At 42.1% G+C, this 26,850-nt stretch overlaps 1 protein-coding gene across 1 annotated transcript in view; it reads right to left on the bottom strand.

Annotated features, from left to right (window-relative positions):
* The window catches only part of Stom (stomatin), a 32,446-nt gene continuing 5,596 nt past the window's right edge, over positions 1 to 26,850 (bottom strand). Inside the window, exons 2-7 of the mRNA XM_004662760.2 lie at positions 14,977 to 15,080; positions 13,529 to 13,601; positions 12,146 to 12,228; positions 8,567 to 8,770; positions 6,627 to 6,761; positions 1 to 2,091 (exon numbers count right to left, since the gene is read on the bottom strand). Coding sequence (XP_004662817.1) covers positions 1,897 to 2,091; positions 6,627 to 6,761; positions 8,567 to 8,770; positions 12,146 to 12,228; positions 13,529 to 13,601; positions 14,977 to 15,080 — 794 coding nt within the window. The 3' untranslated portion in view covers positions 1 to 1,896. The remainder of the gene's footprint in view (positions 2,092 to 6,626; positions 6,762 to 8,566; positions 8,771 to 12,145; positions 12,229 to 13,528; positions 13,602 to 14,976; positions 15,081 to 26,850) is intronic.

Below are 26,850 nucleotides of genomic sequence, written 5' to 3'. Positions count from 1 at the left end.
TAAATCAGAGTGCACATCTTTATTGGACATGGTTGGAAGAGGAGGTCACGTGGAAATCCGTACAGCAGCACCCCTACCCTGGAGCTCCTTTCTGTGCCCCTCCTGAGTGACTAACCTAGGAACCTGTGAATTCACAAGATCAGAAGCAAGGGCTGTTTGATGTCTGGGGGTGAAACTCACAGACCCCAAAGCAGCTATTTGACTTCTGAGAAGGGACTTTCACCAGGGCATGGGGTTTCCTGACCCTCATGGTAAAGGGTGAGCAAATCCACAAAACAAATGATAACATTATTTTAGGTGCAAAATGCAAGGTCAAGATATAAATATAATTTTAAGTTCAAAACATAAATGCAAGTTGAGTCCTTAAATGAAATACACAGCTCTAACAAACTCAGGTGGAACCGGGATAGATGGTAGCTCACAGCTTTCTGAAACAAGCCTGGAAACGTGCAAGGGAAGGGACCTCCACAGGTGAAACTGACAGTGATTTGGCTGAGGGCAGATGTGAACAGTGGTGCTGGGAAAGGAGGCTGATATTTTTGCTTTTCCAGGTAAGCTATGAGCCTCAAAGAAGCACTGCAAATGTCACCAGCCAGCTTTCCAGGCCAGTAGGAAGGAAGCCAGGCATTTGCAGAACGGAAGGTGCCTCCTAATATTACAGACTAAGGGGCTGACCACTTCCTCTTTCCTGTATCAACATACATGGCAGAAAGAACAACCAGGCAAACAAAAAGTTCTACATCTATGTAGATGGGGATGAAGTAGGCAGCACTGGACCAACATTGTCAGACATTTCATGCTCAAGACATCATGAATGTCGTGGACTACTCAGTAAGTAGCATCACTCATCAAAGCATCTCACAGTGTTACTAACATGCAGAGCAAATGTATTGGATTAAAAAATACAATGGATGTAAAAAAGCATTTAGTACTTAAGTATTAAAATGGGCATATAACAATTATAAAGAATTTAGAGAAATTTTATTTTAAAAAATCAAAAATTTGAAAACCTGATCTGTGAAGAGAGGTAAAAGTGAGAAAAAGCACTTTGGGACAAGTGTATTTAGCTGGTTTGAAGGCAGACCTCAGAAGAATCACTTAATCATTTTACTAAGAGGCTCAAGGAAGCTTTCAAAATGGTGCCTATTATTTTCAAAAGGACCACCATCATAGTATAGTATGTCTCTGAAGGGTTAGGCCAATCTTTGCATTGACCTTGACCATTTCCTCTATCTCTGGCAGGTTCAGGCAAGAAATGGCCTATAACCTCCTATAAGGATTATTTTGAAACAGTTTGGGAGTAGAGTGTAAATGGATGCTAGGGAATGCCATCAATTAAGACACCATGAAAGTAAGGCACAGATGGCTCAAAGACACTGGTTGAAGTACAAGGTCACTTTCTGTGCCACATTTATCAGCTGCGGGGGGTGGGGGTGGGAGTGGGGGTGGGTGGGTATGGGAGGGTGAGACTGGAGTGGCAGTCTTAGGCTATGTTTATAGAAAGCTCAAAATGACTCAGATGCAGAAGGATTTAACCCATTGCAGAATAAAAATCCAAACTTAAATATTTTAAAGCAAGAGGTTATCTTATATAAGTAATCAGTCTCTCTCTCAAGATTTATAAGGTAACAATTCTCCATCTCTCTCTCTCTCTTTTTTTTTTTTTTTCTTTTTGGTGGTAAGGATCAGACCCAGAGCCTTGAGCATGCTAGGTAAGAGCTCTACCGCTGAGTTACCCCCCAGCCCCAAAGCAATTCTTTCATCTACAAGTTCTAAGAGCCCCATAAAGAAAGGGAAAGGGAGGGAGGATAGTTAATGTTTCTGCCAATTTTCTCTGAGCGCTGAATTTGGTCCCTACTTCATCCTTGGAAGGGTCAACTCTACACCAGTAACAGCTCAGTGTTTTGCCCCCATGATGCCTTGTAACATATCTATGGGTAGAGGGAAGACAATTGTTGAGTTCTTCTCAGCAGCAATGGTGGTCAGCGTCTGAAGGTATCGGAGCTGAAGGGCGGCAGGAGACTCGGTGATAACCATAGAGGCTTCTTTCAGAGCCCTGGAGGCATTCATTTCCCCCTCAGCTGCAATAACCTATGTATGGACAAGGGAAAGGCGAGGTCAGGCTAGAGTGAACATGACTTCTCACAGCAATGTTGAAACTGGAGAGTAAGTAGACTTTATCTGAAGACTGGCTGGGTATGGGAGAGGAGGAGACAGAAACTGAGTACCAAGCTTCGTTGTTCTGAATGTGTGGGTAATGTCATTAAATGACAGAGGACACAGGATATTGTACTTACTGAGAAAAAGGACCCAGTTTATAGTATAGTACTTTGATTTATCAGAGCAAACCATTATGTCCTACCTTCATCTATGAGAAGGGATAAGTGCCAGACACATGTAAAGAACATCAGGTAACTGTGCCCCAAGGAAGCACTAGAGAACGCACACACAACCCCCACCATGCACATTCTCCAATCAGTAGACAATTTCATGGCCATGAAGCTAGAACCACTGGAATGGAAGCACATTTTGTTCCTAATAAAGCCGCTATGGACAAGCTCCTGAATATGTGAGCACAATGCCTCAGGCTTTGTCTAGATACCAGCCACGGGCCCTCTGTGGACAGCATCTCAGGGGACAAAGCAAACTACTTAGGGATGTCAGGATTTTTATGTGCAGAAATTCCGTGTCAGTCAACACGAGTATTTACTCGTTGAACATTACTATCCACTTTATTTTTATTTAAAAAAAATTTTTTTAAAGTAATTTATTTGAGAGCAACAGAGAGAAGGAGGGAGAGAGAGAGAGAGAATGGGCTTCCAGCCACTGCAAACAAACTCCAGACGCGTGCGCCCCCTTGTGCATCCGGCTAACGTGGGACCTGGGGAACTGAGCCTCGAACCGGGGTCTTTAGGCTTCATAGGCAAGCGCTTAGCCACTAAGCCATCTCTCCAGCCCCACTTTATTTTTAATTTTTATTTTGTTATTTGTTTTGCGGTACTGAGGACTGAACCCAGGGCCTCATGCATGCAAGACAAGGGCTACACCCATAAGCAATCATTTTAAAATGTGACTGTTTTGTGGTGGTATGCACCAGCAATGCTAGCCCTCAAGAGGTGGAGGCAGGAGGATCCAAAGTTCAAGGTCATCCTTTGCCGCATATCAACTTTGAGGCCAGGTGGAACTACACAGACTCGTTCTCAAACACAAGTAAGCAAAATGTGACCTTTTCATATGCATGAGATTGGTACTGCCTGTCCCCTTCTGGAGACTATGTGGGCTGGTCAGAGGGAAGAACAGAGAAAGGTGATCTGTGTAACTTTGCACTCCCCCCAGTTAATAAACTACTTGCCCTAGAAATATGAGCTGAAAAGCATATGTGGGCATTTTTCTGAGAGTTACAAAAAGGAAGAAAGCAAGCATCAAAGACACCACATTCTGTGTCATTAAGAGTTGGTTTGGGGCTGGAGAGATGGCTCAGCAGTTAAGGCGCTTGCCTGAAAAGCCAAAGGACCCAGGTTCAATTCCTGTGTACCCACATACAGCCAGAAGCACCAAGGAGAGCATGCATCTGGAGTCTATTTGTAGTGGCTAGAGGCCCTGGAGTGACCATTCATTCTTTCTCTCTCTCTTGAATTAAATAAATTAATTTTATTTATTTATTATTTTTAAAATTATTTTTTGTTTATTTTTATTTTAGAGTGACAGAGAAAGAGGCAGATAGAGATAGAGAGAGAGAATGGGTGCACCAGGGTCTCCAGCCACTGCAAACGAACTCCAGATGTGTGCGCTCCCTTGTGCATCTGGCTTACATGGGTCCTGGGGAATCGAGCCTTGAACCGGGGTCCTTAGGCTTCACAGGCAAGTGCTTAACCGCTAAGCCATCTCTCCAGCCCATAAATTGATTTTAAAAGAGTTGGTCTGGCCTAGTGTGATGGCACATGCCTTTAATCCCAGCACTCGGGAGGCCAACATAAGAGGATCCCGGTGAGTTCAAGACCAGCCTGAGACTACAAAGTGAATTCCAGATCAGCTTGGGCTAGAGTGAAACCCTACTTCAAAATTAAAAAGAAGAGTAGGTTTGAACACACACAGAAAAAGAGGTTTGGTTAGTTCACAGCAAATGTATGGAGAATCTGTCCTCTAGGATAAATACATCTGAGCGGCTTCCTTGATCCTACTGTTAGCAGTTATCTCTTCATCCCTTTGCTATCTACCTACCATTTCTTCCTCTGAATTAGCCACACTTTATCCATTCCACCAGTGATGGACATCTGGAGAGTTTCCAGTTTGTGAGGTGGTGGTGTGCCTATCCCAGTACACGTCATTTAGTAATCGTGAGTGCATTTCTGTGAGATATATACATAGGAGTGGAGCCGCTGGCTCTCGGGCTATGCAAGCCTTCAGCTTTGGTGGGCGCTGCCAGACCGTTTCCCACAGCGGTCATGCCAATGCGCATCCCCACAGCGCAGCGCAGCGCAGCCGTCTAGTGCCTGGCCTCACCCTCAGCTCTTTGCTCATCTTGCTTTATTTTTGTTTTTTGAGCCACTTTGATGAGATCTAGGTGGCATCTGCTTGTAATTTGAATTTGCATTTTCCTGTTACTAGTCAACTCGTGGAACTATATCCTCAAGTCTTTGTCTGTGGGTTCTCCCACATTCTCTCTTCATTCTGTAATTCCCTTGCTGAAGAAACTATGACCGTCTAGTTTTCCTGAGAACTTGAGCATTAGGCCACAACTTGTGCAGGTTTACATTTTAGTACTGCATTTTCTATTTTTTTAAAAAATATTTTTTTATTTATGTATTTATTTCAGAGGGAGATAAAGAAGCAGGAGGAGAGTGGGAGGGAGCAAGAGAGACAGCACAAAAGGGTGCACCAGGGTCTCTAGCCACTGCAAATGAACTCCAGACACATGCTCCACCTTGTGCCTATGGCTGTACATGGGCCCTGGCGAATCAAACCTGGGTCCTTTGGCTTTGCAGGTAAGTGCCTTAACCACTAAGCCATCTCTCCAGCCCTAGTACTGCATTTTAGAGAATGCACTGCAGTGGGCACTAACCTTGAAGACAGTCAGCCACTGTGCAGGTTCGTGAGACAGCACCAGGCTAGCCTTATAGTCTGGTGGCTCAGAACTTGAGCTTAAAACTTCCTTTATCTCTGCTTCTTGTTAGAAAGCAAAGATGGGCACTCTCTCTCCAACCTGGAGAGAATGCTGTGGAAGACATTTAGCCCATGCGGGAAAGCCCCAGAAGAAGGCAGTCACTTACCAGCTGTGTGACCTTGAGAAAATTCCTTCATTTTTCTGGGCTTTACATTTTTATTTCACTAAGATGGCAAACAAATTTCATTTTTTAGGGCTAACTCCAAGCAGTTAAGGATTGCTACCTAGAGTGCTATAGAAGGATTAAGGCCAAGTCCAAGCTCAGTGGGAATAGGAGGGTACAGCTTCTGAGTAATGTGTGGTCACCTTTGGGAGATCAATTCTGATAGTCTATGGGAAATTCAATTATTCAATATGGTTTAGAAATGTGGCTTTTAATGACTAATGATTTGAAGTAAAAGCAATTCCTAATTTTCCAAATAATCTGCTGATGATAACAAAGGAACACTTATTAACACTGATGTTTTTGAAAGGCAGTCCTTGAGAATTCTGCAGTATCACCAAGAGCATCAATTATCATCTTAGGAAAACCTAAAATTTCTGGTTAATGGAAAATTTTAGAGGCATAATATCAAGTCTTCTATTTGGTGCTGATAAAAAAACAATTAGTTATCGCCGGGCATGGTGGCACAGGCCTTTAATCCCAGCACTCAGGAGGACCATAGTGAGTTTGAGGCCACCCTGAGAATACATAGTGAATTTGAGTTTAAAGGGTAGCCAAAGAGGACAGAGGACAGGTTTCTGTGGTCAACCAGTTATCACCACATAATACTATTTTCTAACATATGCAAACTGGTTTGTTCCTTGTGTTTAGGAGATCAGTCAAGTCCACAGCAACCTCTCCTATGGAAACTTCACTGTGTTCACAGGGGAGGGGCTGGGTGTCCCTAAGTTTCATTATCCTATACATGTGGCACACTTCTTTTACTGTTCACCTGGGAATGCACATGAACTTGAGAGTCAGAAAACTTCCACCATGAGCTACCTGCAGTGAGATATAGCCCAGGAAAGGGTGACTAGCTCCCTTCAGCCAGGACTGTTCTCTGCTTCCTGCACCCAATTCTGCTAATGCTTGCCTCTACGTCCTATCCTTGGATTTGTAGACTAGCCCCATGTTTTTATACACTGCCATCTTAAAAGATTCTCTTTACTAGGTTAACTTAAAAATATTTCTTCATGAGCTGGAGAGATGGCTCAGCAATTAAAGGAGCTTGCTTACAAAGCCTGACAACCTAGGTTCAGTTCCCCAGTACCCACATAAAGCCAAATGCACAAAGTGGCACATGCATCTGGAGTTTCATTGCAGTGGGAAAAGGCCCTGGTGTGTCCATTCTCCCTTTCTCTTTCCCCTTGCAAATTTAAAAAAAAAAAATCAATCCTAAAAATGTTTTTGAAATAAAAAAAGAAAACCAACGTAAAAACAAGACAACCACCAAACACCTAAACAAACAGAAAGCTTTACCTTGGCTCTGGCCTCCCGGGATGCTTCAGCCTCTGCAGCCATTGCTCTCTGGAGCTGCACTGGGAGCTTCACGTCCTTAATCTCCACGCGCTCCACCTTTATTCCCCAGTCATCAGTGGCATCATCCAGAGTACTCTGGAAGAAGGGGAGAAGGCAAGTGAAAGATGGCCAGGCCCACCCAGACGTCTACAGTGGCTGCATCCTTGGATGGAAGGAATGTTCCAGCACAGGCTGGGTCACCAGGAAACAGGTCTGATTCAGTTACTAACAAGCTAACAGGCTGGAGAGATAGCTTAGCGGCTAAGCACTTGCCTGTGAACCCCGGTTTGAGGCTCAATTCCCCAGGACCCACATTAGCCAGATGCACATGATGGCACATGCATTTGGAGTTCGTTTGTAGTGGCTGGAGGCTCTGGCGCACCCATTCTCTCTCTCTCTTTTTCTCTGTCTCTTTCAAATAAATAAATAAAAACAAACAAACAACAACAACAACAAAAAAAACCTAACAAGCTAATGCAGGGGTTAACAAACTTCTTCTATGAGGGCCATAAAGGAATTGCTTATTTGCCTTTAGTCTTCTGTGGCAACTATTCAACAAACTGTTCCAGGTAAAAAGCTGCTGGGGAAATATAAATAACTGAATGGGTGTGGCTGTATTCCTAATGTGACTCTGTGTCAGCTATTTTATTTCTTAGTGTTTGGCTTCTCTCCTTTAGAAGAGCAGGAATGAAACCATACATTTTTTTCATGAGGTTGTGAGGTATCAAATGCCATCATGTATTTTAGTAGGATATGGTAATGTGTATCTGTGATCGCAGCACTTGGGAAGCTGAGGCAAAAATTCAAGGCCAAACGGGGTGACTTTAAGAATAATTCTTGGCTACAGAGCAATATTTTGCCTCAAATAAATAAAACAATAAATGAATCATAGATTTTACCCATAATAAAATTCTATAACTAGCATGAATTTAGATGCATAAAACTTTTAACTTTTGTGAAAAAAGACAACCTTAACTAACATCTACTACTCAGGGAAGATTGGAAAGTGTAATAATTAAGGGAATTTATGGGACTCTGCCACAGAAGAGAGCTTTAATAATACCTATACTGTCTCATAGACCAACTTCTGAACTACCATGCTAAATAGAATGTGAATACTGACTGGCAGGTAGGGCACTAGAGGGAATTCAAAACAGCATGCACCTGAGTGTTAGTGTGAACCATTTCCTTTCATCAAACCTGGGAAACCTCTCTAACAATAGAAGTGAGGAGGAAGACAGCTGTCTTCTGCAGGCAGTCAATTTAGGAGCACAGGCCCCAAAGAACATGGAAACCACTATGCCTGGCGAGGCTGGAAGAGAACTTGTCTCATTCAGCAAGATGGTGACAGGAGCAGTTTTCTGATTCTTCTCCTTAACTTCTCCCAGGCTTGCACCTTCCTCCCTCCGACTACTGGCGGGCACTTTCTCAGTCTGTGCTATCCTCCTGGACCCAGCAACCAATTAAGGAACTTCATATACACTTAACCTTGTCAATGAGGCTCATCCTGATTGGATACCTAATTTATAAAAATGACCTGATCCAAGTTGTCATGTGGATTTCCCTCATGACCCCTTCCAGCTGGGAGGGGGTTCTCTCCTCAGCTTAGGAACTTTTATTGCTTCTCTTCTCTCTTACCTCAACTCTTAAAATAAATCTTTGATAATTTACCCTTCCCTGTGTATGTTTTTCAATTCTTTGCTAGTAATAGCCAAGATCTTGAAAGCCACTGGGTTGGGGAGTTCCAGGGCCCTAAGAGGCATCATCAACCCTCAACCCTGCAAAAATAAGAAATAAAAGGGCCAGACCCCAAACTCCAATGGATAAAAGTTCTCCAGCAATCATGGACCCTGCTTAATTTTCATTTTGTGGAGACTAACATCACTGGTGGGATTCCTCACCTGCATGTTGTGTGCAATCTCTTCTCTGTCAGAGAGAATCTGAGAAAGGTTCTTGGTGCCCAGGACGTTCCTGAGAGTGGTTTGTGCCAGAAGACGGGTTGCCGAGTCTGCATTGGTAATATTTGACACAGCCAGGGTTGCATTCTGAACACGGTAATAGACCACACCATCCACACTGATCGTCACTGAGTCCTTAGTGAGGACCTGTAAGAGGAAGGAAGCAATCCTACATTTCAATGTCACATTAAGAAATGGTGTTCTGCAAACCTCTTAGGCAATAGCTGATTTTCAGTAGGGTATCAGAAGGTTAACTGTATCTTCAGCCATCACCGAGTTCATGATTAATAGAATCACTCCACAGCTTTGGAGATGCCAATCCAGCACTGCACTTGGGATAAACATGAAGAAAGCTTATCCCACTTTTAAGGAAGTTATGAGGGAGACTTTATGCTAGCAAGGTGGGTGACTACAGTGGAGGATGGAGAGGGCATATAAAGCACAAAAACTGAGAGCCTAGGTTTGCTGAACTTTAAGCAATACAGTGATAAGTGTATTTACAACATATTATATCAAAATGCTTAACATGTAGTTTTATTTTGAATTAAAAAGTTATTCAAGTGAGAGGTACCAGAAAAAACAGTAAAACAAATTAAACTTGAGACTCTGTTTCCTCATTTGTAGCATACATACTTCATAAGTTCGTTATTAGAATTAATGAGTTAATACATTTAAGTGCAGAGACTAGTACCTGGCACATGATAAGAGCTGTCTTTCTTATTTTTTCATCTTAGATAACAGGGCAACTTTACTGAGTAAAACACAGATCTTATTTGTAATAAGTTATCCAGATGGTTCTAATATAGATGGTTCAACTTATGATTATTTAAGTTTATGACAATGTAAGACTAAATGCATTTAGTAGAAACTGTACTTCAAATTTTGAGTTCTGACCTTTTCTTAGGCTAGTAATATGCGGTGAGCCGGAATACCCCGTCAGCCCCTGACACACCCATACCCTGCAGTGTGCGTGTTGCTAAGCTATGATATCTAGTAATCATTCTGACTTATAATACTTTCCACGTAGAATGAATTGACCAGGATATCACTCTTCTGAGAGTCTTCTTCACTTTCAGTCAGACACCTGTACTTAAGCAACAACAGTATTTTAAAGCTTCAGTCCTACTTCAATTATTCCTGGCCAAGATACTTCAGTGGTGCCCTACAACTTCAAGACATGTTTCACAGCTGGCTGTGTGAGACCTCGCTGCACCCCAAATTCTGTACCAGGCCATACCTGAGCTGCTGCATGTGGTGTTTGTGTCTCCAGCACTGCCTTTGCTTGGCCACCCTCCTCTCCTTTTCCCTCACAACTTAAGACTGGCTAATTTCTTTTCACCATCCAAGTTTCATTCTCCATGACCCTCCCTTGCCTAGCATGACAGAATCAAGCACTCCGACCCTGCACATCTGTCCACTGCTATAGTGACATAATGTGCTGACGCCTTTACTGCTCCATTAGACCATGAATTTCTTATGGGCAGTTTTTCTTAGTTTTTTTTTTTCTACCAGAAAATCAATAAATAAGAGATGAACTGAATTGAAATGAGGTCTTAGGAAATGAGTGAAGAAGAGTACAGGAGAAGACCTGAACAACATTTACAGCTCTGCTTGAACCCTTGCTGTGTGATCTCTATTAGGTAAGTTTTAAACTATCTGACTTGAGAAGCCTCATCATTCATAAGATGGGGTTAATACTGTTGCCCAATTTTACCTGCATTTCTGTGAAGATCAAGGAAGAAGATGTTTGTAACAGAAGCCTTTGAAAGTATCCCCAGCTATGTAAATGGAAAGTAATAATAACAACACTGTTGCTATGAGGCTGTTTGGCTCTGCCAGGCATCTAAGTGGTAATCCTTTTTGTTGTTGTTATTCAGTAATCTAAAAATACTTCTAACTTGGACTAGACGTGGGGGATTTGTAAACAAATGTACAGTGTGTTACCATCTCTTGTGCAAATTATTTCTCAGGATGCGTGGGAAAATGTGAAGGTCACTCCCTGATTCTCAGCATTGCAACTGCCATGGCAGCTTTCAAAGCTGCAGCATCTCTGCCAACTGTTTATTGTAGGCTGTGTGTTTACCTCCCTTCACAGGAGAGTCTCAGGGGATTGGGAGAAGGGTTGCTTGCCAAGTTGCAATCTGCTCTGTGTTTGGCACTTGGAGGGAGAAGAAAGCAGCTGGAAGGCAGACGCTCACAGCAGCCCTGTCAGATGCATGCAGTATTTGCAGAGGAACATGCTGTAATACCCAGCAAACCTCACAGGGGTTCCTTTGGAGTTGACCTTCCCCCAAAGATGAGAAAATGTGGAGAATTCAGCAACACGCTCAGGCTTGTTCTTCTAAGATGTGGGCTAAGGTCATTTTTGGCACCTCTATGATCATGTGTACCATAATCTAACCTCACCAACAATTTGGATCAGTACCAGCAAGGGAGTTCCTCAACTGGCTTCTGGATTTGGTGATATGAGAAGGTAAAATGGCCAGGCTCCAGCATTATGTTGAGTTCCCAGCTTGTGGCCAGGAAACTAGAGTTTTTGTTCACTGGTACCTCCCTGCCCTCCTACCTAACACGCTTATGGGTTTTCTGTCTGCAAGGTTAGCATGTCTTCTCAAACAGGAGTCTAAGACGGCCATGACAGAGCCAACACAGAAGGCCGTCAGCACCGAGCTGAAGGGATCCCAAGGATTAGACTTGAGTCCTGGCTCAAGTCTGAGGAACTTGTCCCATGGTAGCTATATCCTTCCAGTGAGTTTGCTATGAATCTGAACTGCAATCATGTTTGTGAAATCGTCTGAAAAAGGACAAAATGATCCCTAATGTATCTAAAATGCCAAATGAGCAGTTTTCATTCTTTGGCTTCTAACCAACTTAGCTAGGATAAAAATCAAGAACACTACACAGAATATTGGACTCAATGGGATATTCTATCATAAACTCATGGAAAAGAGTTGTGGTAACAAAATGATGATGACACTGGGCTGGAGAGATGGCTTAGCAGTTAAGCACTTGCCTGTGAAGCCTAAGGACCCCAGTTTGAGGCTTGATTCCCCAGGACCCACGTAAGCCAGATGCACAAGGGGGTGCACGTGTCTGGAGTTCGTCTTCAGTGGCTGGAAGCCCTGGTACACTCATTCTCTCTCTCTCTTTCTCTCTTTCCCCCCTTCTCTCTCTGTCTGTCACTCTCAAATAAATAAACAAAAAAAGTTTAAAAATAAAATGATGACAACACAACAATGATACTAACACTTCTCCCTTTGGCATTACACTGTTTTATAAGATCCACAATAGTGAGCATTTCACTGTCGGGCACTTTGGAGATTATACATGTAAATCTCTCTTTCTACCTTACACCAACCCTAAGCAGGCTCTACAATTACAATCTCCATTTTATAGATGAGGATGCTGAGGAACAGAGAAGCTAAAGAACGTCCTCAAGGTCACAGCGCTATGACAGGGATAAAAGCCACTCTGTGCCAAACAGTCCCACGCATGAACCAGCCACAGCGGAAGCAAGCTCACCTCCTGAGGAGGAATGTCGAATGAGATGGTCCTCATGTCCACCTTGATGAAGCTGTCAGTGCATGGCAGGATGAAAAACAAGCCTACAACAAACACACAGGATGAGACAGACCAGCACCCACCGGCTCACTTCCACATCAATTCTAGTGAATTGACCCAAACCACGGAATGAGCCAGAAGCAGGCGTGTTGTTCCTCTTGTTCACGTCTCACCTCTAAGCACTGGCCCTGACGTTGTGAAGCTCGTTTCCTCCTCCGCTGTTACTGTTACTTTTTCTGTTGCTTGTACCAATGCCATTGCTTCCCAAGTCATTTTTCTTTTTTATTGTTTATCTCCTATGACCCATTTTCCTAAGCTGTAAGCACAGAGAGCTTCCCTATAGTACATCTGCTGCTCCATGCACAGTCTTCAAGACCCACTTGGGCTTGTCTCTACAGCGTCCTTCCCTCTCTCCACGCCAGCACTCCCACTGCGCTCAGCTTGAGTCTACCATCAATTGTGGGAAAAAAAAAAAAAAAAGAATCAAATAGGCAGGGTATGGTGGCACACACCTGTCATCTCATCACTGGGGAGACTGAGGCAGCAGGATGGCTACAAATTTGAGGTCAGCCTGGTCTACATAGTAAGTTCTAGTCAGCCTGGACTAGAGAGTGAAACCCTAGCCCAAACAAACAAACAAACAGAGGCTTAGGAAAAGCTTTGTGACATCTATTACTACTTCAGGTTAAGTCATTCTGGTCTGAGTTTTCAGGGCCCCCTTATTCTTGTGGCTCTCTGTGGTTACTTGACTATAATATTAGCCCATGGAATATAGCTCTGTTTCCTTGTTAGTGCTCTACTGCTAGACAATAAAAATCTTTGTTGGGGGTGGGGGCATAGTGGGAAGGAATGGGACAATTGTGCTCTAATTTCCCTTGAATTCCCAGCATCTAGCTGAGGGTGGTGGCACATGCCTCTATTCCCAATACTTGGGAGGTAGAGGAAAGAGAATCAGGACTTCAAGGACATCCTGTCACAAAGAGAATTCTAAGCTGTCCTGAACAACATGAGACCCTCTATGAAAAAAAAATAAATAAACAAACAAACAACAAAAAAGAGTTTCAGAGTTTGCAACACAGTCAGCGCTCAGTTTTCCCAGTAAATAGCTAAAGTAATTTCCTTGGTATGAATTCTCATGCTCAGACTATAGCTATTCCATATTAAGGCCAAAGAGACGCTTATCAGCTCTACATGGACAGGAATGGGAAGGGTGGGACAATGGCAAGACTTGTTAGCGTCATTGCTATTGTTGGACAACTTCTGCTCCAAGTCAACAGAGAAGAGACCCTCATTAAGGAAATCATGTTACTGTCCAGACCAGACATGCAGAAGACCAACACTGACCGGGTCCTTTGGCTCCTCCTTGTAAAATGCGACCCAATCTAAAGATGATGGCTCTTTCATACTCTTTTATAATCTAGAACAAAACACAAATCATTATTCAACATTACTATAAACATTTATATATGTGTTATCTTAAATACACTTTTTTTGTTTTATTTTGTTTTTGTTTTTCGAGGTAAGGTCTCACTCTAGCCCAGGCTGACCTGGAATTCACTATGGAGTCTCAGGGTGGCCTGGAACTCACAGTGATCCTCCTATCTCTGCCTCCCGAGTGCTGGGATTAAAGGCATGCACCACCATGCCCGGCTAAATACACATTTTTTAAGATTTATTTTTATGTATTAGAGACACAGAGAGAGAAAGAGTGAGAATGGGCATGCCAGGGCCTCTAGCCATTGCAAATGAACTCCAGACGCATGCACATCTAGCTTTTGTGGGACCTGGAGAATCGAACCTGGGTCTTTAGGCTTCACAGACAAATGCCTTAACCACTAAGCCATCTCTCCAGCCCTCAAATACACATTTTTAAATAAGTTAGATGCATCCTACTTTTTTCTTTATATTCAGGTAATAGCTAGAAACAACATGTCCAGTGTCACTCTTTCTAAGGATGATATATATATTTGCTATATATGAGTATAAAAGCAGCAGATCAGCTGGGTGTGAGGCACATGGCTATAAGCCCAGTATTCTAGAGGCAGTGGCACAGGCAAGAGGATCCTGAATGAGTGAGTTCAAGGTCAGCCCGGGCTATGGAGAAGACCGTATTCTCAAAAAACAAAATAAAATAAAATAAAATCACTGTATAAATCTGGGAAGTATGAATTACATAGAAGTAAATCTATAACCTTATTCCTTAGCTGTTAACATCGCTATGTGATTGTTTATGTCATTTGCTCAGCAAACAAAAGATAACTTTGCATCTGATTCCTTTCATACAATGAATTTATCAGAAAATACTTAAAAGTATATTTGATCTTTTTAGGAATATATGTGATAGTTATTTACGTAAACATGCATGAAAAATAACCAGTACTTGCAAGCACTTGCTACAGAACAGGCACCGCGCTTTGCACTTTTTGGCACACTAATTCATTTAGCCCTCGCTTACTCCTGTAAAGTAGGTACTATAACTTTCTTCAGTTTTACCAGTGAAAACATAGCAAAGGTCACAAAGTCAACAGTGGAGCCAACCACTGAGCTTTGCCATCCTAATTACGGAGAACTTGATCTCACAGGATGAGCTCATGTCCCTAATGCAGAAAGTTTTTGATGGTGACTTTTATTAACCTATGGGAAGGATTGATTGAATAGTAGATAAAAAGAAGCTCTAAGCTTCCAGTGTAACAGGAGAGTGGACTGAGCTTTTCAAAGGAGATGAGAAGAACGCATGAAGCAGGCTGATGTAGGTAGCTATTGACCCTTTCCCGAGGGGAAATCCTGCTTACCTTTATGCACATCCATATCGATATTGGGAAAGTTATAAGTGTGAATAGAAACGAGGCAGCCACCAAAATCCACCCACAAGGCCCAAGGCTTGCCTTGGGGCTGTCTGTTGAAAACAAAATCATACAGCGTTCATTACGGCCATTAGCACAGTCACCACCAGCTTCACCTCTACTGATTACCCAGCACCTTGTGTCTGGCACTGGATGGCTGCTTTTTCATATAACCGAAGCTCAGGCACAGCTTTCCAGTCTACTTTACATAAATGTTTTCTCACATTACTATTTTACCCAGAAAATACATATCAGGTACCTCTATGTCTTTTGCCTTGAGATGTGAAATGACAAAACGTGTAAGTTCCAAACCTGGTTTCCCACGAGTATAGTGCAGAATAAAGATGGATAATTATAATACCAGTTGATAAGTACAGAGTATCTGTTCATAAGATTTGCAAAACACAGATGAAGTTAACAGTTGGGATCGAGGTCAGAATGGAGTGGGATGGGTAAGCTGTTGTCAGAGAGTTTCTTGAAGGATGTAGTATGGAAAATGTCAATGAAAAGTAAGGGAGCCGGGCATAGTGGTGCACACCTTTAATCCCAGCACTAAAGAAGCAGAGGTAGGAGGATTATTGTGAGTTTGAGGCTAGCCTGAGACTACATAGTGAATTCCAGGTCAGCAAAAAGTTTAGAAAAATAGATAAAGCAGGGTGGTAGAGATGGCTCAGTAGTTAAAGGTGCTTGTTTGTGAAGCCTGACAGCCCTGGTTTGATTCCCAGTACCCACGCAAAAAAGAGGGGGTGCATGTGTCTAGAGTTTGTTTGCAATGGCAGGAGGTCCTGGCAAGCCCATTCTCCCTCTCTCTCTGTTTCTTTCTCCCTCATATTTAAATAAATAAACAAATAGAAAGTTACAGAAAGAGATCCTTAGTGTCCTGCATAGAAAGTTATGGTGCTCTTGCTACATTTATAAAACAGAGTCAGAAGTGTCAGGACTTTCTCCACAAGCAGCATGGCAGGCCTGCCTTGAATATTCTCTCAGTGACTATGTCTATACCCCCCAACATCTAATGAAGGACTACATAGGATCAATGTAGGTCATTTTTACTCAAGTATGTATGAGGACAATTACCTGACACTGATAAACGGACTCAGAAAATTACAGAGTTAAGTATAAGCAAGGTACTCACTACATTTCTGGTTTCTCATCCTGTGTTTCTGTGCATTTGGCTTAGGAAATCAATACCTCTCTCTGTTTTCTCTGCTATGTTCTCAGCCTGAGCCTTCTGCTGTTTTATTAATCTCCTGTTTAATCAAAATCTGTCTGCCTTTTTGCCCTTTTTTCCAAGCAATGACACATGCCTGGCACACTTCTTCTCACTTAAAACAGCTCCTGAAATTTCAGCAGAAACCTATGATTGGTGGGGAAAATCACTAGTGCCTTCTTAATCCCTATATCCTCCACAGAAAGGAAATAAACAAACTAAAAATGAAAAATATAGTAGATATAAAAAAATTGAGCTCGGTGTGGTGGCAAATGCCTTTAATCTCCGCACCCGGGAGGCAGAGGTAGGAGATTGCTATGAGTTCAAGGCCACCCTGAGACTACAGAGTGAATTCTAGGTCAGCCTGGACTAGAGTGAGACCCTACCTCGAAAAAACAAACAAAAAATTGAAAACCCAGGGGCTGAAAAAACAGATGGCTCAGTGGTTAAGGTGCTTGCCTACAAAGCCTAATGAAGTGGGTTTGATTCCCCAGCTCCCACATAAAACCAGATGCATAAAGTGGCACATACATCTGGAATTCATTTGCATTGGCTAGATGCCTTATGCCTATCCTGCCTCCTCTATCTCTCTCTACTTGCAAGTAAATAACTAAAATACTTTTAAAAGAAAGGAAAATAATGCCAGATGTGGTGGTGCATGCCTTTAATCCTAGCACTTGGGAGGCAGAGGTAGGAGGATTGCTGTGAGTTCAAGGCCACCCTGAGACTACATAGTGAATTCCAGGTCAGCCTGAGCTAGAGTAAGGAGTGAGACTCTACCTCGGAAAAAAAAGAGGAAAATAGATCTAGAGAGATGGCTTAGTGGTTGAGGCACTTGCCTTCAAAGCCTAAGTACTCATGTTCAACTCTCCAGGTCCCATGTAATCCAACCACACAGTGACGCAAGTTTGCACATGCACACAAGGGGGGCGCACACATCTGGAGTTTGATTGCAGTAGTTGTAGGCCCTGGTGCACAAATTCATTCTCTCTGGTGCACACACGGGCATAAAAAAGGTAGTCTTAAGCTGGGCGTGGTGGCGCACGCCTTTAATCCCAGCACTCGGGAGGCAGAGGTAGGAGGATTGCCATGAGTTCAAGGCCACCCTGAGATGACAGAGTTAATTCCAGGTCAGCCTGGACCAGAGTGAGACCCTACCTCGAAAAACCAAACAACAACAACAAAAAAGGTAGTCTTTTGGGCTTGCATCAGAAAAAAAGAAAAGAAAAGGAAAGAGGTGGTAGGGAATTCCCAAGGTGACCATGAAAGGGAGCCATAGAATGGTAGATAGCTCTGTGAACAAGATGAGTGTTTAAGCAAGGCTCTGAGTCTCCGTGCCAAAGAACTTCACTGAATACCTGGCAATTTTGTAATGAGATTTAAACCACTGGTGAGGGATTTGAGATTGGACCAATGAGGCTAAGCATTTTTAATTCTATTTGACAAATGAAGATACACAAGCAACATGGCTTTCCCAAGATTACACAAATGAGGACAGGGACTAAACATAGACCCCTTATACCCAAACTCACATTCTGAGTGTTTCTGACTCTTCATTATGAAGTTTGAAGATGGCTTAGTGGTTAAGGCATTTGCCTGCAAAGCCAAAGAACCCAGGTTTGCTTACTCAGGACCTATGTAAGCCAGTTGCATAAGGTGGCGTGTACGTCTGGAGTTCATTTGCAGTGGCTTAAAGGCCTTGGCACATGCAGTAAATAAAAATTTACAAAAACATTTTAAAAAGTTCTCAGCTGGGCATGGCTGTGCATGCCTTTAATCCCAGCACTTGGAAGAGAGAAGTAGGAAGAGTGCCACAAGTTCAAGGCCACCAGAGACTACATAGTGAATTCCAGGTCAGCCTCAGCTGGTGCAAGACCCTTCCTCGAAAACATCATCAACAACAAAAAGTTCTCATTAAAGATACTTTCATGTTTGAAGTACTTTCTTGAGACAATATCTACGCTGGGAAAGCTTGGCAGGCAGGGGTTTTAAGAATGAAGTTTGATATTCTGATAGAGGAAGCCCTGTTCATTCTAGCCATGCCTATTTATAGCAAAAGTGGTTCAAGGCTTGGTGCCAAATTTAAGTCTAGATGTGCAGTGAAAAATATTACAAAGAACAGATTGGCCACAAATACTTATCTGATGGCATTTGGTATTTCTAAAATATTGTCTTAAGTCTCCCACACTCTAGGCAAAGTACATAGATTTGTGTTCTGAACACTATACTACAAACACTTTGAGGGCAGGGATGATTTATGGTTTTTCTTCTTCTTTTTTTTTTTGTGGTGCTAGGGGTCCAAGCCAGGACCTTAAACATGCCAACCAAGTGCTCTGCCATAATTTACAACTCCAGTATCCCTTTCTTATTTTAATATTCCCAAGGTCTAGCACAGTATCTTGCAAAGAGTAGGCCCACGGGACCTTAATTTCTTCACCTCTAAAAAGTAAAGACTAGACTGGCCTTATAGAAGTTAGATAGTGCTTAGTAAATACAAGGGATAGTTTTCTATAACCCCTTTATTCTACACAGTGAAGAGAACATTCTACCCAAATTTCCACAATGGAAAATGTCAAAATAGATAGTACTTTCTGGTTTTATTTTTTAATAGCACCTTAACCACTAAGCAATTTCTCCAGCCTGCACTTCCTGTTTTTGATAAAAAGCCTCTCAAAAATGATTTAACTAAAAACAAAAATCAACTAGGAGGAGTAGGGGGTGAGGAGATACCTCCGAGGGTAAGAGCGCTTGCTGTGTAAGCATGAGGACCTGAGTTCGTGCCCTGGCGCCCAAGTCAAAAGCCTACAACCCCAGCACGGAGTGGGGAGGAGATACAAGGATTCACAGCCAGTCCAACCTAAAACTGGCAAACTAACTCCACATTCACTGAGAGACTCTGTCTCACAGAAATAAGGCAGAAGCGCTACAGAGGACACCAGAGGTTCTCTTCTGACCTCTGCAGGCACAGGCATGCATCTGTATACACACTTGCACATGCGCCCCCCCCCCATGCACACTATAGCACACACAGGGATGTAATCTGTCAGTTACTTTATGCTACTCCTAGCCAGCTTAGGCCGCATCATTCAAAGACATTTATGATGTGCATTTACAAAGAGAACCACATGTGGACAAGCCAGAAAGTTTAGCCAAGGTCATTATTGGGCTCAGTTCCCACTGTTGCACTGTGGTTCTTCAAACCTCATATTAAGTACATGAAATCACAAATCAGAAACAAGAAGTTAGGTGGATATTCTAAAACCTGGGCTTAGTCTTTCACATTCATTAGGGAAATGGCGCTTTCATATTTTCTTAACAATGAAACTATCCTATTCTCATCCCACAAAATTCTTCCTCTTCTGGTCATAGCTCAAAAAGGGACATAAGCCACTTTCCTTCAAGAGGTGAGGCTCCATGAGGCTTAATAAATGAGCCTCAATCACCTCCCACTGCCAGAAAAATAAGGAAAAGCAATTCTCACTTACCCATGAAAATTTTATGAATTTATTAATTGCATTTACTAATTTAGGATTAACACCTTCCTATTAGTTTACAAGGTAAATGACAAGTAGATAGTAAATTCTTGAGATATTTTGGCTGGCATACTTGTCAATGTTTTACAGAGTGGAAAGAGTTCTAAAGATCAGGTATCCCATGATGCCTGGTCATAAATACTGCTTTGAAATATTTTCATGCATTTTCTTTTATTACGAAACTCTTTCCTGAAAACTATGAGGACAAACATTTAACCAATCTTAACCAATCAAAGACAGGATCTCAAAATGGATAAGAGCTTATAACATTTAAATTTTTGTGTTGTTCTAACAGAGCTTACCTCAAAGGAAACAAATTTTCAAAACCTTTTTTTTTTTTTTTTTGGTGAGGTAAGGTCTCACTCTAGCCCAAGCTGGCCTGTATTTCACTACGTAGTCTCAAGCTGGTCTCGAACTCACATTAATCCTTCTACCTCTGCCTCCCAAGTGCTGGGATTAAAGGCATGGACAACCACGCCTGACAGAAACCCCTTTCTTTTTACAAAAAGAAAAACCATCACTATAATCATTAGAGATTTCAGCTCAACACACAGAAAATTATCAAATTATCTATCCTTTCATTATCTTTGGATAACTATTCTTTGCTATATGCCTTTCAAACCTTTTGTATTTTTTTTTTTTTTTTCGGAGGTAGGGTCTCACTCTATTCCATGCTGACCTGGCACTCACTCTATAGTCCCAGGCTGGTCTAGAACTCACAGTGAGCCTCCTACCTCTGCCTCCCATATTTTACAATATGAAATAATGGTATATGCATAATGATTTAAAATCTGCTCCCTGGGCTGAAGAGATGGTTCAGTATTTAAAGGCGCTTGCTTAAAAACCCTGATAACCCAGGTTTGATTCTCCAGGACCCACGTCAAGTCAGATGCACAAAATGGTATGTGCATCTGGAATTCATTTACAGTGGCAGAAGGCCCTGGCGTGGCCATTACCACTCTGTCTGCCTCTTCTCTCTCTTTCTGTCTCAAATAAATAAATAAAAATAAATTAATTAAAAATAAAAATGGGGACTTCGGTTAAGATGGCGGCGTAGGTACCACGCCAAAGCAGCCTAGGGGGGAAAAAGACCAAAAAAACTCAGCAAAATACACACTTTTACTAAAAAGTGAGGTGTATAGGAAATTGAGGCGGCAGCGGAGAAGTAGAAGAGTTATAGAGCATCCAGAGCCTGCACAGGCGGGAAAAGCGGCTCCGGCAGCTCGGCCAACCGCCGCAGCCGCAGTGCAACAGAAAGCCGCCAGACTTGGCTCGAGCCGCAGGAAAAGCCAGGTGCGGGATTTTCCCCTCACACCGCGCTCTCCGCAACTTGGGAAATGTGAGGGGAGAGCGGCAATGAGCAACGGAGGAGCAGACCGCGAGGTAGAAGAACACGTGGAACAGCGAGAGAACCAGAGCAGCCGCGGCTCCCTCCCCTCCCCCACCGCCTGAGCCAGCTCCAGCGAACACAGCAGCGGCCCGGACCCGGCCACGTCAACTTGGGCTGACAGCGGGACCCAAGCAGGAGCAGAGTTCGGCAGCAACATCAGCGGCTCCAGCACCGGTACCAGCGGCCCCAGCAGCAGCAGACCCAGGAGCGGCAGCGGCGGCAGATCCCACAGCAGCAGCTTCGGGGGGATCAGCGGCGGTGGACACGGCAGCGGCAGCTTCAGCAGCGGTGGTGGCTCCGGCGGTGGCAGCTACGGCAGCAGCAGAGGCAGCAGCAGCGGCTCGGTTTGCCCCGTAGGAAAAGCAAGTGCCCAGCTCCAGAAATCAGAACAGCAGCCCGATGACCCAGGCAGCAACTTGACTGAGACCAAAATCACCCAAGGTAACTGGGATTGCACCAGGGAAGGGTCTCACTTGGTCACAAGCTGACTTGGATCCCTCAACAGACCAGAAATCTAAACCTCTTTGTTGATAGAGGATCTGATCATTATAATAACTACTCTTGCATACATACTCGGGGCTGTTTTTGATTGAATGTGTACAGTGTTTAGTTAAATTTTAGAATCTACCTGTATTTTATTCCACTGAGCCTGCTTGAATACTCCTATAGCAGGGAAACTCAACCCCTAAGAACATCTTTGTAGATACTCTGAGAGTCTTAAGAGCCACACCTAATACCTTAAGGTCCTACCCTGAAAATATATTACATCAAATCAATTGATACAGCTAAGAATACACAGCTAGCTAGAAAATCCAAGCATTAACTTAATCCAAGATGCAAAAATATATACATTATAACACAAGAAACACTAAAAAGCAAGACGATATAAATCCACCTAAAAGTATTAATGCATCAGAAATGTCCTCCAGTGAGAAAGAGTTAGAGGAAATGCCTGAGAAAGAGTTCAAAAGAATAATTATAAAAAATAAAAATGGGGGGCTGGAGAGATGGCTTAGCGGTTAAGCGCTTGCCTGTGAAGCCTAAGGACCCCGGTTCGAGGCTCGATTCCCCAGGACCCACGTTAGCCAGATGCACAAGGGGGTGCTCGCGTCCTCTCTCTCTGTGTCTATCTGCCTCTTTCTCTCTGTCACTCTCAAGTAAATAAATAAAAATGAACAAAAAAAAATTTTTTTTAATAAATAAAATAAAAATGGGGCTGGAGAGATGGCTTACTGGTTAAGGCTCATGCCTGTGAAGCCTAAGGACCCAGGTTCGATTCTCCAGGTCCCATGTAAGCCAGATGCACATGGTGGCACGTGCATCTGGAGTTCATCTGCAGTGGCTAGAGGCGCTGGCATGCCCATTCTTACTCTCTCTCTCCCTCCCTCTTACTCTGTCTCTAATAAAAAAATAACTTTTTAAGAAAATAAATAAAAATAAAAATAGGGGAGCAGAAAGACTACTAGAGACACAAGTTGGGACATTTTGCATACAGACATTGCCTCTCTACCATAATGGACTGCTACCCCCATAATGCATGACCCACAATCCGCATGGGGTTGACCTGCATCCTCAATGAGGAAGGCCTCTTCAGAAAAGGGGCAGGGAGGAGGGAAAGGATGGTACCAACATGTGATGTTTACATACAAAACATGTCCCTATCTAATAAAAAAGAAAAATAAAAACAGCTGGATGTGGTGGTGAACACTTTTAATTCCAGCACTTGTGAGACAGATGTAGGAGGACTGCCATGAGGTGGAGGTCACCTTGAGACCACAGAGTCAATTCCAGGTCAGCCTGGGCTAGAGCGAGACCCTACCTCAAAATAAATAAATAAATTAGCGCTGTTCCCCTTCTCATATTCATAATATATAGCCTTTGTCATTAATGGTTGTATAATACTCTATTGTTTCATATGATGAACATTTACAGTGTATCAAAATTTCTCAGTTATAAAGTGTATTATATTGAATACATAACTCTTATTTATATAAAATGTAAACTGATTTTTCTGAAAAGATAAAATTTCTCTCATTTTGATATATTATTATACTACTAGCAATAACTACTATTTATTGACTATCTAGTACATGCCAATCCCATACATATATTCTTCCTGGACACTGAAAAGCAAAAGGCTTTCTGGAAAGAAACAAAAGAAAGCAAAACTAGAGTATAAAACATAAAAAGATAAGTTGTAAATGTCAGTTTTATTGAGTTGGCTTCAGGGAAAGCCAGATTTCTTTATGAGATGATACCAGGTCAATGTTCAGAGCAGTTTATACAGTCATGGCTATACTAGCTGGTTTACTTTAAGATCTATTGAAACTGGCATGACTAGATGTCATGTGGAGTAATAAATTCCAGTCATCATTGTGATTTCATTACTCCAAAGTTCAAAATACATTAGATTTCCTCTTCTGAGAAGGGCCAGAAACATGTTGTATTAGCATATCTAAAAATATAACCCAGTCACATGCATTACTGCACAAAAGGGAAAAGGATGGGCCGTAGAGTTACTGAAAGAACCCATGTGGCAATATTGAAAGGAAATCTTTTCCATTTCCATCCACAGAATGCTTGTGAAGCAATGTATGTTGTAAACTGCCAGGATGGGCAAACAGGATGGTTGGAACACACGCTATTTCAGCCTAGCGACACTATTTTAGAGATGGTGGTGGGTGAGAGTAAAAGCTCTTGACAAATTTTCATTTTTCTTCTTGAAAGCATTTTTATTCAAAATATAACTGTCCTTTTCTTTTTTACCACCATTATTCCACATTAAACTTTGTGAGGATTTAGCAAACTTTTCCTATAAAATGCCAGAAAGGAAACAGGCTTTGCAGACCATTAAGTCTGGAGCAAATATTCAACTTTGTCACTGTAGGGTAAAAACAGCACAGACAATGCATAGGTAGCACTGCCCATGCACAAGACAGACTATGACTCTACGCATGCGGTTATCTTCTGTCCTGAAGTAGTTGTCAGCTGCTTTCCTCAAGTGTTTACTTCCTGTTTTGTTTGTTTTAAAATTGGACTTTTTCTAATATTCCCAAGAAGAGAAATGGATGAGAGGAACACATAGCCCATATTTGAAAATATAAAATCACATTCAGAAAAATTACAAAGATGAGCCAGGTGTAGTGGCGCACACCTTTAATCCCAGCACTCGGGAAGCAGAGGTAGGAGGATTGCCATGAGTTCAAGGCCAGCCTGAGACTACATAGTGAATTCCAGGTCTCCAGGTCAGCCTGAGCTAGAGTGAAACCCTACCTTGAAAAACAAAAAAAAAAAAAAATAAAGAAAAATTACAGAGAAAAACAATTTCATGATAGGCATTAAACTCACTTAACTCAGAACTGATCCCCAAAGAACACAATCCTCCTACTTGTTTAGGATTTCTCTCCTCCTAGTCTCCACAATCTTTCTTTTGGACATTTTAAAAGTATCTATAGGGCTGAAGAGATGGCTTAGCAGTTAAGGCGCTTGCCTGCAAAACCTAAGGACCCATGTTTGATCTCTCTCCACATCCCATGTAAGCCAGATGCACACAAGCAAGGGTTGCATATGCCCATTAGGTGGCACAAGTATCTGGAGTTCGATTGCAATGGCTGAGGCCCTGGTGCACCAATTCATTTTCTCTCTTTCCAACTCATCCTCTTCTCTTTCACTCTATGTAAAAAAAAAATTTAAGTATCTATAATTAAAATATTCTCATAGGGCTGGGGAGACAGCTTAGCAGTTAAGGTGTTTGCCTACAAAGCCAAAGGACCCTGCTTTGATTCCCCAGGACCCACATTAGCCAGATGCACAAGGGAGTGCATGTGTTTGGAATTCATTTACAGAGGCTGGAGACCCTAGCACACCCATTCTCTCTCTCTCCCTCCCTTCCTCCCTCCCTCTTTCTCTGTCAAATAAATCAATAAAAATACAATATTAAAATATTCTCATAAAAGTATCTAGAAGATATCACATTCACTTAAAAATGGAATATGGGGACTACAGAGATGGCTCAGCATGCATCTAGAATTCATTTGCAGAAGCAAGAGGCCCTGATGCACATCCATTCATACTCTCTATCTCTCCCCCTTGCAAATAAATAAATAAAAATAATTTTAATAAAATTAAAAATGGGCTAGGCATGGTGGCTCATGCCTTTAATCCCAGCACTCAGGAAGCAAAGGTAAGAAGATTGCCATGAGTTCAAGGCCAACCTGATCCACATAGTGAGTTCCAAGTCTGTCTGAACTAGAGTAAGACCCTTCCTTAAAAACAAAACAAAGCAAAGCAAAACAAACAAACAAACAAAAAACTAGGGCTGGAGAGATGGCTCAACAGTTAAGGTACTTGCCTGCAAAGCCTAGCAACCCAAGTTCAGTTCCCCATTGCCCACATAAAGCCAGATGCATCAAGTGGTGCATGCAGCTGAAGCTCATTTGCAGTGGGGAGAGGCCCTAGTGTGCCCATCCTGTCTCTCTTCTATCTCTCTACTTGGAACTAAATAAATAAAAATGTTTAAAAGAAAAAAGAAAATGCAAGCATGAGGAAACTAAATCATAAGGTTCCTAATTCTTCCCTGAGATAAACTGCTAAGGAGTGTTTAAGAGTTAGAGGAATTGATGCCAAATTCCAATGCTACCATTGCATTTTGTCATTAGTAAAATGGAAGAAAGAGAGGTCTTACAATGTTGGGAAGACAGAAAATATGTGAAGTGCATGACATTTAAAAGTGTTCAATAGGTAGTAGTCATTATTATTTGTACAACTTTAGAGTCATTATAATACAGATTTATAAGGAATAAGAGTTTTATTAAGTGAATTGCCTTTTGGGATCTTACATACCATGGAGAAAATACCAAGACTAACAATGTGCTTGGGGACTCTATCTCAGGAGAAGAACAAAGATCACATTTGGGGCAGTAAATTAGAGTTCTGAACTTGTTGGGCCAAATGTCATGTAAATCTTTCAAATTCACCCACAAATTTGAATTTACTGGAAAATGAGAGTAGTACTCCAAATATAGCTTTTGCGAGGAGGGGGGGAGTTAGCCTTTTTATTCTTTGTTTTCTTCACTAAGTAGAGTTTTAACAATTTTTACTTAAGACATTTCAAAAGGATATTCACATATATTTTCTCACTTGATATTTAAAGTCCTGGGCAATATGGTAGTAAGATTATGTGCAATAAGGAACTGACTCCCTAGAGGTTGAGAAAGACTTGTCCAAGATGACCGAGGCAGTAAGTGATGGTACTAAAATCACACCTAGATATTTTCCTTGTAACTCCCACTCTCATTTCTTCATTCTGTACTACCTTCGCATTCTGCTCATTACAGGGGACAAGTTGTTTCAGTTTTACAGTCTAACACTTAAGACATTTTCTTGGTTGATCTTCAAGGCTGACCTAGTGAACCATTACACAAAACTCTAGGGCTCAAGTTTCTATTGTAGTTCATGTACATAGAGCAAGAAAAAGGAGAAACAAGTGTGTTAGAGTACTGATACACACTTCCTATTTCTTCCTGATGTTTTAATAAATGAAATTCCTTATTAGTTATATTATCTTGGCAAATTATATTCCCTTTATTGAGACAAAGGCAGATAAACAGCCTGTCTACAGTAAGAATGTGTAATAAGGAACACCACAGTCACACCGTAAAGTCAACAAGCAATAAAATAAGCTATCAACA

Source organism: Jaculus jaculus, chromosome 1, assembly GCF_020740685.1.
Source record: "Jaculus jaculus isolate mJacJac1 chromosome 1, mJacJac1.mat.Y.cur, whole genome shotgun sequence".
NCBI lineage: Eukaryota > Metazoa > Chordata > Mammalia > Rodentia > Dipodidae > Jaculus > Jaculus jaculus.
The sequence above is the reverse complement of the archived record's forward strand: the minus strand, read 5'-3'. Positions and strand labels throughout refer to the sequence as shown.